At 36.3% G+C, this 18,993-nt stretch overlaps 2 protein-coding genes and 1 non-coding gene across 3 annotated transcripts; all 3 read right to left on the bottom strand.

Annotated features, from left to right (window-relative positions):
• Positions 1-323: 323 nt before the first annotated feature.
• Positions 324-430, bottom strand: LOC128034322 (small nucleolar RNA R71). The gene has a single exon (XR_008190451.1). It is a non-coding gene; the product is annotated as a small nucleolar RNA R71 (small nucleolar RNA).
• Positions 431-13,518: 13,088 nt separating this feature from the next.
• LOC128033932 (uncharacterized) lies at positions 13,519-13,926 on the bottom strand. The gene has a single exon (XM_052622432.1). It carries the CDS (start codon positions 13,924-13,926, stop codon positions 13,519-13,521), a length of 408 nt encoding a protein of 135 aa, XP_052478392.1.
• Positions 13,927-14,640: 714 nt separating this feature from the next.
• On the bottom strand, positions 14,641-15,255 carry LOC128033930 (uncharacterized). Its single transcript, XM_052622431.1, has 2 exons — positions 15,119-15,255; positions 14,641-14,938 (listed from the first exon to the last, which is right to left on the bottom strand). Exons 1-2 carry the CDS (start codon positions 15,253-15,255, stop codon positions 14,641-14,643), a joined length of 435 nt encoding a protein of 144 aa, XP_052478391.1.
• Positions 15,256-18,993: the final 3,738 nt, after the last annotated feature.

The following is an 18,993-nucleotide window of genomic DNA, read 5'->3' as shown; positions in this document are numbered from 1 at the left end:
ACTTTATTACTTGATTCGATGTGTATACTTGCACATTCGCATTACATATTCACACGCGACAAGTTTTTGGCGTAGTTATCGGGGATCGACAAAATTGGTGAATTTTGGTTTGTTATTATCAATTTAATACATTTAAGACTATTTTTGGAGGTTTATGATTCATTTAAGTGGTATGGTGTCCTTGAAGACGCCTTGAGACTCATGTTATTTCCTTACTCATGCCAGAGGATGGTTGAATGCTTTGCCATCAGGAACGGTGGCATCTTGGAATGAACTTTGTCAGAGGTTTTTTTTTGCAATACAACCCTCAAAACATGAATGCCTAATTGAAGAATGATATTACATTTTTTCATCAATCTAAAGATGAGACATTGTATGAAGCTTGGGAGAGATTCAAAGAATTGATTAGAAAGTGCCCGATGCATGGTTTCCAACATTGGACGCAATTGGAAATGTTTTATAATAGACTTAATACATATACATGAATAGTAGTTGATGCATCTGCCAATGGGACTTTGCAAGATAAATCGTATAATGAGGCATATGATATCTAAAAAGGATAGCTAACAATGATTATCAATATCCAACTATAAGAGTGGGTACTTGTAGAAGAGTTGCTGGAGATATGGAGCTTGATGTGATCACTTCATTAACAGCTCAGGTATCATCCCTAACTAATATGATTAAAACATTGAAGAGACCAGCTGTAGTGCAGGAAATGAGAGGAGCAGAATTAACATGTGTTTATTGTGGGGAAGATCATGTTTTTGATGAATGCCCATCAAACCCAGCCTCAGTACGTTACATGGGAAATTTCAATCGAAACAATAACTTATATTCCAATACATACAATCCAGGATGGAAACAACATCCTAATTTCAGTTGGAGTAATCAATGAGTGGGAAATTCTAGTAATGTTGTTCAATAGAATGTAACAATTGCAGCACCTGGATACAATCAACCTATGCCACGGTAAAATTTTCAACAAAGTTCATCATCATCTTCATTTATGGAAACTCTATTAAAGGAATACATGGCCAAGAACGATGTTGTAACAAAGATTCAAGCTGCATCTTTAAGGGCTTTAGAAAACCAAGTGGGACAAATTGCCAATGCATTAAGCTCAAAATCGTAAGGAGCATTGTCGAGTGGCACTGAAAATTCAAGATCTCAATGAAAGGAACATTGTAAGGCCATTGATAACTCCTGAAAAGAGTTATATTTCAGACCTCTAAATTGAAGTATTTGCTTGTAATTAAGAAAATAATTTTTGCATTTTGACTTATTATTAGAGCATTGCATACTAAAGCTTGGATTATGTTTCAATTGTAATTTTATGTTACTTTGAATTGCTGGAAAGAGGTTTGGTAATCTTTGATCGTAGGTGTAGGTATGAAGCAAGAAAAGAAAAGCAGGAAAAGAGAAAGAGGAAAAGAGAACGAAAGATGTGAAATATTGTCATGGCAAATGGTGGGACAGATTGCCAATAGAAAAGCCATGACAGTTCCAAGAAGATGACACAGCACTCAATCAACATTACTCTCAGCCAGCTATACATGTACAAGATCAATCACCCTAAAACGAGGATTAAAAAATGTGTGCTAAGAGGGACGAATCTACCCTATAAAAAAAGGAGAGAGAATAGAAGAATAGGACACACGGATTGTGAGGAGAAAAGGAAAAGAAAAAGAGCAGTTACTCTCTTTGCAACAAAATCCAATAGAGTAATTCAGATAGAAGAATAAAGGAACATCTAAATAAGGGAAATCACAAACTCAAAAGAGGGGAAGAGAAATCTACCTTGGGTTTTACGCAGAATCTGGATAAGAAGTTAGAGTGCAGCAAGAACTTCCCGCAGTTCTGCCTTTGTTCTACTTTCTTTCTATTGAATTTTGTGATTCGTGAAACTTGAAATATGTTGATGAATGATTTGATAAATTTTCATCCAGTCTTTTGGACCAGTCTCGTCGATTTGGACAAACTACCTTATCGAGTATGCCTTTCATCTCTTTATTTTCTAGTTCAGTTTGTCCATTCGTGTACAGATGGTAAGCTATGGCAACCTTGTGCTTCACTCCATGTTTTTCAAGTAACCATTTCAACCATTTGTTCACAAAATGGTACCCCTCATCACTAATGATGACCCAGGAGTAAGTGTCCCCCACTCAGAGATGTGTGACAATGATATAAAATCTTTTGTACTTTATTTTATGACATGCATCTCCTGATCATTTGATCTGCACACTTTTTGAACAAATATGGCTCTTCCCAAAAATAGTACTTCATATCGTGAATAAACTTTTTCTTTTTGTTGATATGTCTTATCAATCGGCATCAAACCACAAGCTAAATAGTTAGCAAAATCAGCAAACCAAGGGGTATTATGGACATGATTTACCTTAAGTATGTGCTCGTCTGGAAGTGTCTCCTAAATGGGTATAAGTGGAGAATTTCCTTTTTGTGGCTCCAATCTGGATAAGTGATCTACTACTTGATTTTCTACCCCTTTTCGATGTTAAATTTCTAGATCGAACTCTTGGAGTAGAAATACCCATCAAATCAATCTCGGCTTGGCAACTTTCTTGGCAAGTAAATACTTAATTGCCGAATGATCCCTATGAACCGCCACTTTGGTACCTACAAGATAAGATCGAAACTTGTCAAAAGAAATTACAATAGTAAGTAATTATTTCTTTGTTACCGTATAATTCAATTGAGGTCCTGTTAGAGTCTGACTTGCGTAGTAGATGGGATGAAAAATTTTGTTCCTTTACTGGCCCATCATAGCTCCTATCGCAAAGTCACTCACACATTAATTCAAATGGTAAATCCCAATCTAGTGTGATGATAATGGGTACCGAAACTAACCAATTTTTCAAATCATTAAACGCTTTCAAACATTCTTCATCAAAGTTGAATGTCGTGTCTTTCTCCAATAATTTGCAAAAGGGTTTAGCGATTTTGGAGAAGTCCTTGAAAAATATTCGATAGAATCCGACATGTCCCAAAAAGCTCCTAACACCTTTTATAGATGTTCGAGGTGGGAGTTTCTCAATAACATCTACCTTTTCTTTATCTACCTCAATTCCATTCTTCATTATTCAGTACTCTAGAATATTACCTTCTCGTACCATGAAATGACACTTTTCCCTTTGAGTATGAGGTTTGTTACTTCGCACTATCTTAGTACCTTGGCTATATTGGCTAAGCAACCATCATAAGTTTCTCCAAACATTGAAAAATCATCCATAAAAACTTCCAAGTACTTTTCAACCATGTTAGTAAAAATAGCCATCATACATCTTTGACATGTAGTAGGTGCATTACATAAACCAATTGGCATGCATCTAAATGAAAATGTCCCGTACGAGCATGTGAATATTGTTTTGTGTTGATCCACTGGTGCTACTATGATCTGATTGTATCCTGAGTATCCATCAAGAAAATAGTAATAGTCTCACCCCGCAAGTTTATCCAGTATTTGGTCCAAGAACGAGAAAGGAAAATGATCTTTCCTAGTCCCATTCTTCAACTTTTGGTAATCTATGCAAATTCTCCATCCCGTAACCATTCTGGTCTGTATTAATTCGTTATTCTCATTCTCAACGACCATAATAACTCTTTTCTTTGGCACGTACTAGACTGAACTTACCCATAAACTATCTGAGATAGGGCAAATTATACCCACATCTAACCATTTTATGATTTCTTTTTTTACCACGTCCTTCATAATGGGGTTCAGTCTTTGTTGTCCATCAATCGTTCTTTTCTCACCATCTTCTAGGATGATTTTGTGCATACAAATGGATATAGGCTAATTTCACAGTTATTGGTTATGGTCCATCCGATAGCCTTCTTGAATTGTTTCAACACTAAAATGAGTTTCTCTTCCTGCTCTTCAGTTATCCCAGCTAAAGTAATCACAAGCAAAGTCGAAGCGTTACCTAAACAAACATATTTTATATGCGAGGGAAGTACCTTAAATTCTAATTTAGTTGGCTCTTCGATTGACGCTTTTGGTTGGATATAATCTTTTCTTTCTAACTCCAAAGATTCAAAGCGGGATTGCGGATTAAATCCCCTTTGATTAGCTTCTAGCAAAGCTAAGTAGGACCCAGAGAGTTTTAGTATTCCTTTCTCAATTAGAAATCATTATGTAGGCAAGGCATTATGTGATTTAGGTGCAAGCATAAATTTAATGCCTATATATGTTTTCAGGAAATTAGGAATTGGGAAGGCGAGACCTACAACTGTCACATTGCAGTTAGTTGATTGTTCTTATGCACATCCAAAAGGTAAAATTGAAGATGTGTTTGTAAGAGTTGAAAATTTTATTTTTTGGGCAGTTTTTATTATTCTGGAATGTGAAGCTAATAAAGAGGTACCAATTATTCTTGTAGTAGCCTGTTTTTCAGTGGTGTCATAAATAGTGGTTTCGGGGCCACCGAATTTGACAAGTAAGTTCGTAAATATTATCATTTAATATTTATGAGTCAAATATGGTTTTAAAAAGGTTTTTGATTTGATAATTTATGTTATATAAGCGATTTATCCAGTTCAAGTGGTAAGACCCTAAGGTCAAGTGGTTTTAGAAAATGAGGTATCGGGATTTTGTTTCTATAAACCAAGCTGTAAATATTTTTTATAAATATTTACGAAATTTCATTAAGGTGGTATTAAAGTTTTGTTGAAAAATTTTAACGTTTCGATACTAAATTAAGCGAAAAGGATTAAATCGTAAAATATGTAAAATTTGATCACTTTTTGATTTGAGTGATTAAATGGCTTTTTGAATAAATGAAAAGGGACTTAAATGGTAATTATACCATTTAATAATTTAGTGGACGATTTTGGGCAACTAAAAGCATGAAATTTGGATGATTATTCAAAGGACAAAATGATAATTTCATAATTAAGTTAAAGTAAAAACAAAACAATTAAGCTATCATCTTTTCCCTTGGTGTTAGTCAAAATTGGAGAAAGATGGAAGCCATGGATGATAGCTTAAGCCTTAGGTCAAAGTCCGCTTTTGCATGATTTAGCCTCGTTTTTAATAATTTTATGTTTTTAAGATCGCTATAACTAAGTCCAGCTCGCCCGTACCTTCGTTTTGGAAACTGTTAAAGATTTTGAATTTATCCATTGATGAATATATGTGATTTTAGATGTTAAATGATGAATTTGAAATGTTGGTTGATATTTAAAAGTATTTTGTTAAGTGATTTTGATGAATTTTCTAATTAGGGACTCAATTGTTGAAATAGTAAATAAACAAGGATTTAATGTAAAATTATTGCAAATGTGGCATGTTTTGTGTGCCATGAATATTCGAATGATGTTAATTGGCATTAGAAATGGTTAATTTGCATGTTTTAGGCTTAGGACTAAATTGAATAAAAGTAAAACTTTAAGGGCAATTTTGTAAAAATGTCAAAAATGACTAAATTGCATAAAAAATTATTTTACTGTCTAAATTAATATATTGAATGAAATTATTAGTTTAGATCAAGATTGTGTGGAAAATCGAGGAGAACAAAAAATTACCAAAATGCCCCTATACTTTGTCATTTCTGCAATTTAGCCAAGCAAGTTCATATGAGCTGTAGTATGTACAATGTTGATTAAATTGAATGTTAATAAATGATTTTATTGAAAATGAATCAATATATATGTTATTACACAAGTTATCATGTTGTGAGACGACGTAAATCCAATGGCATATCAACGATCATTGAACATGAAAAAGGATAGCTTCGGTATCGATTATGAAAAGGGATGGTGACGACCATCAAATATGAAAAGGGATAGCTTCAGCTATCAATTATGAAAAGGTATGGTGACGACCATCAACTATAAAAAGGGATGGTGACGACCATCGATTACTGAAAAGGGATGGTTTCGGCCATCGAATATGAAAAGGGACGAATACGACCATTGTTTAGCACACTTTGTGTGAGCTCAGGTAAGGGTTCTGATTGACTTCACTATGAAAAATATGGAAAGGAATGATGTATCAATGACCAAAGTATGAATATTCATGTTTATGAAAGGTATGACAAAAGTGATGCTATGTTATGTACCCATATCTTGCCATGTGATGATATTGCTAAGTTATGTGTTTAATCACTAGTTTTTTTCTATGGTTAATGTTATATTTATGTCTTATGTGTATGCAAATGAAATGGTAAGTGTTCAATAAGAACTAAGACATGTTTATATGAAACTCAATAGAATGGTGATACATGGAAAAACATGACATGTTATGGATAATAAATCCAATTGAATCACACTTAAGAATAATGGTTATCCATGTCAAATTCATGATCATGTTTAAATAAACTAACATGTATTGTTTATGTGCTAGGGCTTATGCCAAGCTTGTGGATATGATTGGTGTTTATGATTATGCTAGTACTATGCATACGAAAGGGGCAAAAAAAGGAAATGAAACGGTAAGTACATAGCTGGGATGTATTATGGTGTATTATATGTGAGCCAATTGCTTACGCTATGGATAAATACACTAAATCAAGAGTTAATAATGTTGTTTAGGCTTATGATAAGCATTGGGAATGGAATGGAAAGTAAGTAAATAGAAAGATATATAATCCTATAAAAGGTTGATGATTATATATTATGTCTCATAAAATCTTATCATTTTAGGAATGGTCAATAAATATGAGACATTAACGAACATACTCATTTGTGAGTTGAGGATCATACCGATATATGAATATTATAGTATTGGCATAGATTTCTGTTTATTCTATAAATTTTATTATTGAAATGGAATATTATGCTTAAAGTTTATACGAGCTTACTAAGCATTCATTGCTTACGTAGTTTTTCTTTTACCTTACAGATTATCGAAAGCTCGTTCGGGTTGGAAGCTAATTAGAGATCCATCACTCTATCTATCAATTTTATCGGTAGATTTTGATGCTTTGGTCGTGGTTACAATGGCATGTATGGGTGGACGTATGTCTAATGTTTAGTTAATGATATAGGCATGTAATATTGCTTTGAATTTGTGAAACTTACAATATTTGATGCCTTGATGATTGGTGTGCTTTTAGCACTTTGATGTTTGAAGGTTGGTGTTTATAAGATCAAATTGATGCATGGTTTTATGGCCAAAGTTGTAAGAGTTGGCATGTTTGCAAAGTAAACATTTAGGGCATGTTTTGATATAGGATTTAGTTAAAATATGCTTGATTGAATTATGACCATTTGGACATAATTTGGTACGTATATATGTTGGTTATTGGAACCATTTGGAATTGGTTAGAATGGTGACATTTAAATGGTTTTGATGCATGTGAGAAGTAGTGCCAATGGTAATGTCATTTTGATATCTTTGATATAGAAACAAGTTAATCGAAAAATGGTTAAATATGCACATGTATATATGTTTTGTGCTTGATGATATAGCCAATATGTTTGGCTTGTAATTATGGTATTTTGGGTGATGCATTAGTTGTTATGTTGGCAAGTATATGTGGTCTATTATGCTTGATATTTTGGCATGTTGGTACTTAAAGGTTGAGAGTTGGAATGGTATATAAAATGCATGCTATGAAATGTTGTTTTGATATGCTTGAATGTGATCATTGAGGTATGGAAATTGATAGTGAACATTGAGTTAATAAACGGCTAGTTTGGTGTGTTTAGATGTGTTAACATATGGTCAATTTTGCTAAGGTAGTGATAATATTTGTTGAATAGTCAAATTGTTGTTTTTGAGTATGATATTAGTATGTGAACATTGTGGTAAATGTTGGCATAAAATTGGTTACAAAGGTTAGTTGATTTGTGGTTAAACTTAGAAAATGTATAATCATGTTTGATTATTGTGATTGAGGTTCCTTTTGGGCATATTGGTTGTATGATTAAATACTATGATGATCTAGCTTGAATATGCATGTGTTAGGTACATTTTGAATGCTTGAATATAGTTGCAAATTACTTGCAAGGGTGTGCTTGAATTGGGTGAAAGAAATGGCTTGAATTTGGCCTATTTCTTGTCCACACAGCCTCAGACACGCTACACGGCCGTAGGTCCCCTGTAGGTTTTAAAGGTTGCATTTAAAAAGTTACACGGCCTAGCACACGGGCATGTAGCTTGGCCATGTGAACCAATCTAGAGAGTTACATGAGTACGAACATGGGCTGGGACACGACTATGTGTCCCTACTTCAAGTGCCCTCACGGCCTGAGACAGGGGCGTCTGTCTCAGCCGTGTGACCCCTGTAGTATGAATTTTTCTATCTTTTACCATGAAGTTCTAATTGTTTTTGATCTAGTCCCGAATCATTTCTAAAGTGTTTCTAAGGCCTCGAAGGCTCGGAAAAGGGACGTTATGCAAGTGTTTGCATGGTTTATGATATGATTTATGAAATGATTGAGAATGAATGTTTTTATGTTAAAAGTTTTTGGTAATGCTTCGTAATCCTATTTCGGCAACGGATATAGGTTAAAGGTGTTACAATTCTTGGAATACCTTCTATAGCCACTGGTAAAACATTAATTGATGTACAGAAAGGTGAACTAGTAATGAGAGTTAATGTCCAACAGATACTCTTTAATGTTTTTGATGCCATGAAGTGTGCAGATACAAATGAAGATTGTCACACCATTGGGATTATTGACACAGCAGTGAAGGAAGAATTGGCAGAATTTTGTTACAACAATTATGGTAATGAAGCAAACTCAGTTGACTTGAATGAAGAGGAACTAATTGAAGAACTTCATGAACTGATGGAGGCTAAGCAACTTGAAAATGGAGCAAGCAGGAGTTCCAAATCTTTTAAATTTAGCAAAGCATTATTTTAAACCTCCTCGACCTTTTATAGAGGACCCTCCTAGTTTGGAGTTAAAGCCTTTGCCACTACATTTAAAGTACACCTACTTAGGAGACAATAGCACGTTGTCAATAGTCATCTCTACAGAATTAACATCTAATCAAGAGGCTCAATTCTTAGATGTTTTGAAGAGATCTAAGAAGGAGTTGGGGTGGACAATCACGGATTCCAAGGGAATTAGTCTAGCCATCTACATGCATAATATTTTATTGGAGGATTGTCATAGCAATTCTATTGAGCAGCAGAGAAGACTAAACCCCGTTATGAAGGAAGTCGTTGAAAAGGATATTATCAAATGGTTTGATGCTGGAATAATCTATTCTAATTCTGATAGTTCGTGGGTGAGCCATGTTCAATTTGTACCCAAGAAAAGGGGTGTTACTATGGTTAGCAATGATAACAACGAACTCATTCCAACTCGTACTGTCACGAGATAGAGAGTTTGCATGGACTATTAGAAGCTTAACAAATCAACCAGGAAGAACCATTTTCCTTTGCCATCCATCGACCAAATTTTAGATAGATTAGTGGGAAAAGCCTTTTATTGCTTTTTGGATGGTTATTTGGGGTATAAGCAGATTGCCATAGCTTCTACTAACCAAGAAAAGACTACGTTCACATGTCCTTATGAAACATTCACTTTCAGATAACTGCCATTTGGATTGTGCAATGCCTCTGTGACATTTCAACGTTGCATGATGGCAATATTTTTGGACATGATGGAGAAATTTTTAGAAGTTTTTATGGATGACTTCTCGATGTTTGGTGATACTTTTGAAGGTTGTTTAAAAAATCTAGAGCTAATTATTTGTCGGTGTGAAGAGACTAACCTTGTTCTGAATTGGGAAAAATATCATTCAATGGTCTGTGAAGGTATTCTTCTGGGACATAAAATTTCACAACAAGGGATTATAATAGACAAAGTGAAGATTGAGATTATCGAAAAATTGCCACCACCCACTACAATTAAAGGTATTCGACGTTTCCTTGGCCATGCAAGATTTTATCGACGATTTATTAAGGATTTTTTAAAAATATCGAAACCTGTGTGCATTATTAGAACATAATAGAGCTTTCAAGTTTGATGAGCCTTGTGTGCAACCATTTGAAGAATTAAAACGTGACACCCCAAACCTGACCGGGATAGACCGGCCTAAATTCGAAGCATTATATTAGCCACCTAAGTGACTCTCTGGCTAACGACCACCCAAGACACACCCCGACCTTATAACAGCTCAATATTATCTAATTATTAGTTATTTCTTAATGCACAAGCAAATTATGAGCCAATTTTCAAATTTTCCTAAAAATTTAACCTAAGGGTATTTTCATCATTTTACCACCTATGGTAGAACTAACCCAATTTTAGATCTAAACATTTACCTACCTTTTTTAAGTCAAAATTATGCAAGCCTAAAAATTTCAACTTAAATTGAGTTCGTTTGCTATGTCTAATTCAATTTTTACTATTAAGGACTAAATTTAATAAATACCACTATCAAGATCTATTTTGAGTTACAAATTAAGTGTGTTTCTATCGATTTATACCCATTACGAGACTAATTCTAAATTATTACCAAGTTTCCTTATCATCTAGGGCTCTAATTAGACTAATCAATTTTCAGGACTAAATGATAATATAAACAAACTAGAATACCAATTTAAAAAGACAAAAATTTAAACCCCCAAAAACTCAAACGGCCGTGTCCCTTAGACCTTGTGTCATTAAATGCCCGTTTTTGTTTTGTGAAAAACTTTTTGGTAGATCGCACACGCCTGTGTGGAAATCCCACACGCTCATGTGTGATAGCTTCAATTTCCACACGCCCGTGTGCAAACCCTCACATGCCCGTGTGGATAGGCACATGCCCGTGTGAAATCCACTACACCTATTTTTACGAAAAACTCGTTCTAAAACCTAATTTAGCATATTTTAATGACCAATTAAACCTGATTTAACTACGATTAATTAAAATACATATACATACACCTTCAATTGAATTTATGAACATCAAATAAGCCTTAATTAAATTGAATTAGACAATCAATTTCATGCATAACAAACACTGAATAAATCAAACAAGTGGCGTACCTTAGTTGCTAGTAAACCACTCCATGGAAGGTTCATTTAATCAATCGTTAGTAAAAATCTCATGCTTCACACACCGTGTTATCAAGCAAAAAGACATCGTAAATCATTCAATAATTAAACTCAAACATGCCTCAAAGTTATTATAAAACCATCCAAAATAAATGTCCAATGTCCAAATTCCAATTACAACCAAAATCAACTAATTCCCTGGAGTTTCACAATGCCCGACTATAGTCTCTAAAATGTGTAATAAAGTCTCTACTAAGCCTAGATCTCAGCTCCTCAATCCCGATGATTATCTGCACGAATATGAGGGTTTAAGCTTTTAAAAGCTCAGTGAATGTTAATAAAAACGATAAGTAAATTAACATCCAATTCATGCTTAATTCACAACCAATCAATCACCAATTATCAGCCAAAATGATGAAACATGTAAATTAAATTTTCCATAGCATTTTCAATACAAAAAATCATCTAATCATGGCATTCACTCATCAATTGATATAGTAACAATCACAAATAAATATATTGGCATTCATTTCTCAGGGCTTAATCAGATAATCATACATCGGATAAACAGATCTCTGAACTCCCACAAATATCAAATACAATCTACCGAGTTGACCGGGCCGAAGCACGTGCTCCCTTATAGCGCCTCAAATAACCTATTGAGTGGAGAATCATGCTCAACACACCCTTATCTACTCTAAACAAACCACTCCACCTAGAGCCATATGCTCACAATGTCACAAATAAAGGTGAGTACCCACAAATCCTATGGCATGCCAACTATATCCAATGGATACACCATGCATGTTGCCAATATATTCAGTCAAACATAGCATATAAATCAGTCATTTTTGTGCTCAATTTAATGTGACAAAATGATTAAGTATAACTTGTAACATGGTCATTTAGCATCCAATTAAATCAAGCAATTCTTTCATCAATTTCCCATATTCAGTTACCAATTGTAACACCAACATATCATGATCAAAAATTTCAGTACACATGCTTAAAATCATCCTTAAAATTAATCTAATTAAATAGCACAACACCACCCAAAAACTCACTAATTTTTTTCAATACAAATTCAATTTTTGCACATTTAATACCAATCTTGCAAAATCAACCATTCATCCATAATTAATTAATTTTAATCATTAATTAAGGTACTAATTAAACATAATTGAGGGTTAATTTACCAAATTGCCCTTAGAAACACTCACCACACAATTTTTTTCTATCACAACAAGTGATCAACTAAGTTATTCCAAGCTTCAATTTCGGTTATCTCGGTGCTCTTTCAGATTTAGAGCTTCAACAGAGGTAAAGTATACATTACCACCTTTGCAATGCTATAAATTATACTAATAGAAATTCTCTCACAAAGATACCTTACCGGATTTTTAACATCAAGTCGAAAACTTGATTCCTCACAAAATCGATCTCTTCAGCCCTCCTAATCACTTACAAATACCAATACTAAACCAAATACATATAAACTAAGCATCAATTTCACATTTAACTCGATTTCACAAAAATCTAGAAAATCAGTTCATGAAGATGGTGAAGTTGGAATTTCTTCAAATTACCTCACAAATCATGTTTAATCTTGATAATTAAGACCAAAAACCTTTTAATAGATCCATTTTGAGTTGGAACATCCAGTAGTTTATGGATTTCTTTTCAAAATTCAAGATCCACCATTAAAGTACCTTAAGCTTTTGAAGAGTATGACATTGATAAAAAAAATCCTTTAATTGACTCTCAAATCATGTAAAAATGTTTCTAATCTTCACAAAAACAAGTTTAGGGTTGAAGATTACCTTTGATTCGCTCTAAATTCGTTGATTGAAAATCTTGATTTAAAAAGCTTGAGAAATTTCAGAATATTTTTGGCTAGTTTTGAGAATAATTTTGGGTGAATTGATAGAGTATTTTGAGAAGAAAATTAGTTGGATCTATTCTCCGATGATAGATCTTTAAAACCATGCAAAGAAAATGAAATTTATAGCTCTGTAATCTGATGTAAATGGTATGACAAGTAGGCTAGATGCATTGTGTTTAAAACTGAAACAACCCACAAAAATTTACAAATTGGGGAATTTTCCTAATGGCCACTCCCACATTTCCCTTACTTTACCAATTGATTATTTCCCTCCAAAATTCTGAATTTTAAGGTTTATTTGTCAAATAAATACTCTAGATTTTCCCTTGTTTTACAATTAAACCCAATTTAATTAATATTTAAATTTAACTCTAATTAACCCCAATAAAAATTATTTTAAAATTCTTTTCAACCCAAATTAATTATTTTACTTATAATTATTTAATTACTTTAAAATTAATTTTCCAAAAATATTTGTATTTTTCCAATTTATTGTTTAATTAATTTTAGATGAAATTAACCTCCTAGATTAAATTAAAAATTTCTAGGAGCCCCATAAGTTCCTAGTTTCAAACTCAGAACCCGAAAAATATACCTAAAACTATAGACTCGGTTTAGGGATATTACAACTCTACCCCTCTAAAAAGAAATTTCGTCCTCAAAATTTACCTGAATCAAATATATACTGATACTAATGTTTCATCACATTTTTCTGACTCCCAAGTGGCTTCCTCAGTCTTATGGTTGTGCCACAAAACTTTTACCAACAAAATCGTCTTATTGCGTAGCACCTTGACCTCATGATCTAAGATCGCAACCGATTCCTCCTCGTACAAAAGATCATATCGAACCTCGATCTTCCCAACAGGAACAATGTGAGAAGGATCAGATTTGTACTTTTGTAACATGGAATCATGGAAAACATCATGAATACGCTCTCGCTCAGGCGGCAACAACAAACGATAAGCAACCGATCCAATTCGCTCAGCAACCTCATAAGGGCCAATGAACCTCGGATTGGGCTTACCCTTCCACCCAAACCTTAGAATTTTCTTCCACGACACAACTTTCAAAAATACCATATCACTAACCAGATACTAGATGTCTCGACGTCTCAAGTCAGCGTAGGACTTCTGTCGATGAGAAACAACCTTCAACCGCTCGCAAATAAGTCTCACCTTATCCTCAACCTCTCGAACCAACTCCGAACCCAAATTCCTCTTCTCCTCCATATCGAACCAACAAAGGGGAGACCTACACCTCTGACCATACAGGACCTTGAATGGTACCATCTGAATACTCTTCTGATAGCTATTACTATACGTAAACTCGACTAACTGCAAGTGACGATCCCAGTTACCTTTAAAGTTTATAACACAACTACAAAACGTGTTCTCAAGAATCTGGATCACCCTCTCTGACTGACCATCAGGCTATGAATGATAAGCTAAACTGAAATGAAGCTTCAAACCCAAAGCCTCATGCAACGGCTTCTAGAATCTCAAAGTAAATCGTAGATCTCTGTCTAATATGATTGAAATAGGAACACCATGAAGACGAACAATCTCTTGGATGTAGAGCTCAGCTAACTGAATCCATCGTGTCAGAGTCAAGGGAAAACCCGAAATGAAATCCATCGTAACCCACTCCCATTTCCACTCTGGAATCTGAATAAGCTGAAGTAAACCCGATGGACGCTAATGTTTCGTTTTCACCCTCTGGCAAACCAAACATCTCGAAACAAAGTAGGCAACATCTTTCTTCAACCCAGGCCACCAATATAGAACCCAAAGATCCTAAAACATCTTATTCCCACTAGGATGTATAGCATAAGGACTGCTATGAGCCTCGGTACGAATCAAGCGCCTTAGATCCTCGTCCTCTGGAACACATAAGTGACCTCGGTAACACAGAACACCATCAGAGTTGAGATCAAAATCCCCCTGAACACCAAACTCAACTTGACAAATTCGACGAGCCAAACCCTTATCAAACGGTTGACGATCAGGAATCTGTTGCGAAAGAATCGACCACACCTGAAGTTCAGCCAACAGACCACCATCATCAGAGATAGGCAATCTCGCAAACATGGCTCTTAAATCAACCAGAGACTTGTAACTCAAAGCATCTGCAACTACGTTCGCCTTCCCCAGATGGTACTCAACCACACAGTCAAAATATTTAAGCAACTCGATCCAGCATCTCTATCTCTAGTTCAACTCCTTATGGGTTAGAAGATACTTAAAACTCTTGTGATCGGTGTATATCACACACCTCTCATTGTACAGGTAGTGACGCCAAATCTTGAGCGAAAAGACTATGGCAGCCAACTCCAGATCATGAGTCGAATAGTTATACTCCTGCGGCCTTAATTGCCTCAACGCATAAACAACTACCCTACCCTCGTGCATCAGCATACAACCCAACCCCTTATAAGAAGCATTATTGTAGACCACATACTCTTAAACGGATATCGGCTGCGTCAACATAGCCGCTTCTGCCAAAACCAACTTTATCTTCTCAAAACACTTCTGCCTCTCATCAGTCCACTCAAAGGCAGTGTTTTTCTGAAGCGACTTCGTCAAAGGAGTAGCAATGCTCGAAAACCCCTCGACAAAGCAACGGTAATTACCAACTAACCCCAAGAAACTTCTAAGCTCAGAAACAGTCCTCGGCAGCTCCCAATCCAAAATCGCCTCAACCTTCTTCGAATCAACCCGAATACCCTCAGTTGAAACCACATGACCCAGAAAAGCCACCTCACGAAGCCAAAACTCACACTTGCTTAGCTTCGCATAAAACTGCTTCTCCCACAAAACTTGCAAAACCACTCCCAAGTGTTCATCGAGCTCATCCTCTGATCAAGAATTCACCAATATATCATCTATGAAAACCACTAAGAACTGATCAATGTAGGAGTGGAGTACTCAGTTCATCATGTCCATAAATGCGGTAGGTGCATTCGTCAACTCGAATGGCATGACAAGAAACTCATAATGACCATACCGAGTCCTCAAAGCAGTCTTCATCACATCTGAATCCTTAACCTTCAACTAATAATACCCAAACCTTAGATCAATCTTTGAGAAAATCAAAGCTCTCTGAAACTAGTCAAACGGATCATAATCCTCAATAGCAGATACTTGTTCTTAATGGTCAACTTATTCAGCTGGTGATAATCGATGCATAGCCTCAAAGTCCCATCCTTCTTCTTCACAAACAAAACTGGTGCTCCCTACGGAGACACACTCGAACGAATGAACCCACGATCCAAAAACTCTTACAACTGTAATTTTAACTCTTTCAGTTCCTTAGGTGCCATGCGGTAAGGCGCAACAGACACCAAATCGGTACCAAGATAGAGCTCAATACCGAACTCAACTTCTCTATCCAATGGTATACCAGGCAACTCCTTAGGAAACACATCCGAAAAATCACATACAACCCAAAACTCATCCAACCTCATATCCCTGCTATCCGCAATCAGGATATAGGCTAGATAAGCTTTGCAACCTTTCCGGACCAACTTCTCAGCATGAAGCTAAGAAATCACATTCAACAACAACTCAAATTTCTCACCAACAACTTCCAAACCACCAGCACCACATAGCGTCACCAACTTCACCTCACAATCCACCTCATCCCGATGCTTGGACAACCAATCCATACTTAGAATAATGTTGAAACCCTAAATTGGCAACTCAAAAAGATCAATCGAAAACACTTTTCCCTAAACCATTAGAGGACAACGACGATGTACCTGATCCAACACTACTATCACCTAAAGAGCTCTTAGCCATAACACTCGATCTATATTTTTTTACAACAATCCCTAACTCTCTAGCTACGTCTCTCAAGATAAACAACCTTCTTGCACTAGAATCAACTGGAGCTAGCAAAGGAAAAGACTTTAGCGTAAAAGTACCTACGATAACATCAGTGGCCTCTCTAGTCCAGAGCTTCCTCACTACATCAACTTTGACTGGACCACCATCACCACCTTGAGCAGCACAACGCTGACTCGTACCTCTACCACCATCATCTCTACCACGGCCTCTCCCTCGAGCCAGAGTAGGTGCAGCAACAACAACAGCAACAAGTTGATCACGACCAACAATGGCTATCCTCGAGCAATCACCCACACGGTGCTCCATCGAACCACAAACAAGATAAGGACCTGTCATCCTCCAGCACTCACCACGATGACGTCAACTTCAATGCTCATGTAGTAGCCCCCTGATCAGCAAAACTAGCCTCAATTCTCGTAGCCTGTCTATCCTAACCACGACCACAAGCAACACGTCTTCCAGATCTACTAAAATGACCTCCCTTTCCCTTACGATCAGATCCACTTGAAGCCTCAGTCGACCTCTTAACAGCTCTAGACGAAGGAGCTTTGGGCTCACGAATCTATTGCAAAAGAACCGGCCCCACTTGAAGCAACAGACCCCCATCATCAGAGACAAACAACCTCGCAAACATAGCTATCAAATCAACTAGAGACTTGCAACCCAAAGCATCTGCAACTACGTTTGCCTTCCCCGGATGGTACTCAATCACTCATTCATAATCTTTCAGGAACTCGATCCAATGCCTCTGTCTCAAGTTCAACTCTTTCTAGGTTAGGAGAAACTTAAGACTCTTGTCATCGGTGTATATCACACACTTATACCATACAGGTAATGACGCCAAATCTTGAGCGCAAAGACTACGGCAACTAACTCTAAATCATGAGTCGGATAGTTATACTCATGCGGCCTCAATTGCCTCAACGCATAAGCAACTACCCTACCCTCCTGCATCAGCACACAACCCAGTCCCGTATAAGAAGAATCATTGTAGACCACATACTCCTTAACGAATATCGAATGCGTCAACACAGGTGCTTTAGTTAAAGCCAACTTCAACTTCTCAAAACACTTCTACCTCTCATCAATCCACTCAAAGGCAGTGTTCTTCTAAAGCAACTTCTTCAAAGGAGCAAGAATGCTCAAAAACCCCTCGAAAAAGTTACAGTAATAACCAGCTAACCCCAAGAAACTCCTGACCTCAGAAATAGTCCTCGGCAGCTTCTAGTCTAAAATCGCCTCAACCTTCTTTGGATCAACTCGAATACCCTCAGCTGAAATGACATGACCTAGAGAAACCTACTTACGTAGCCACAACTCACACTTGCTTAGCTTTGCATATAACTGTTTCTCCCACAAAACTTGTAGAACCACTCTCAAGTGCTCATTGTGCTCATCTTCTGATCAAGAATACACCAATATATCATCTATGAAAACCACTACGAACCGATCCAGGTAGGAACGTAATACTTGGTTCATCATGTCCATAAATACGGTAGGTGCATTAGTCAACCAGAATTGCATCACAAGAAACTCGTAATGACCATAATGAGTTCTGAAAGCAGTATTTATAACATGGAAATCCTTAACCTTAAACTGATAATACCCAAACCTCAGATCAATCTTTGAGAAAACTGAAGCTCCCAGAAACTGGTCAAACCAATCATCAATCCTCATTAGCAGATACTTATTCTTGATGGTCAACTTATTCAATTGGCCAAAACCGAAGCACAGCTTCAAAGTCTCATCCTTCTTCTTCAGAAACAACACTGGTGCTCCCCACGGAGACACACTCGGATGAATGAACCCACGATCCAACAACTCTTGCAACTACAATTTCAACTCTTTCAGTTCCTTCGGTGCAATGCGGTAAGGCGCAACAGACACTAGAGCAGTACTGAAATAGAGCTCAACATCGAACTCAACTTCTTTATCCGTCGGTAAACCAAGCAACTCCTCAAGAAACACATCCAAAAAATCATAGACAACCCGAATCTCATCCAACCTCATCTCCCTCCTATCGGTATTTAAGAAATAGGCTAGATAAGCTTCGCAACCGTTCTGGACCAACTTCTCAGCACGGAGCGAAGAAATTGCATTCGATAACAACTCAAATTTCTCACCAACAACTTCCAACCCTCCAACACCACACAGAGTCACCAACTTCGCCTCGTAATCCACCTTAGCTTGATGCTCGGACAACCAATCTATACCCAAAAAATGTCAAAACCCTAAAATGGCAACTAAAGAAGATCAACTAAACACACTTGTCCTTGAACCATTAGAGGATAACAATGATAT

This window comes from Gossypium raimondii, chromosome 10, assembly GCF_025698545.1.
Source record: "Gossypium raimondii isolate GPD5lz chromosome 10, ASM2569854v1, whole genome shotgun sequence".
Taxonomy (NCBI): domain Eukaryota; kingdom Viridiplantae; phylum Streptophyta; class Magnoliopsida; order Malvales; family Malvaceae; genus Gossypium; species Gossypium raimondii.
The sequence above is the reverse complement of the archived record's forward strand: the minus strand, read 5'-3'. Positions and strand labels throughout refer to the sequence as shown.

Bases quoted from the DNA above. Each gene is read 5' to 3' on its own strand.
- LOC128033930 (XM_052622431.1), bottom strand. From the start codon at position 15,255: ATGCACGAGGGTAGGGTAGTTGTTTATGCGTTGAGGCAATTAAGGCCG. The intron at 14,939-15,118 runs GTGTGTGATATA...GGTTGATTTAAG, and splicing joins CACTACCTGTACAATGAGAG to AGCCATGTTTGCGAGATTGC.
- LOC128033932 (XM_052622432.1), bottom strand. From the start codon at position 13,926: ATGGTATTTTTGAAAGTTGTGTCGTGGAAGAAAATTCTAAGGTTTGGG.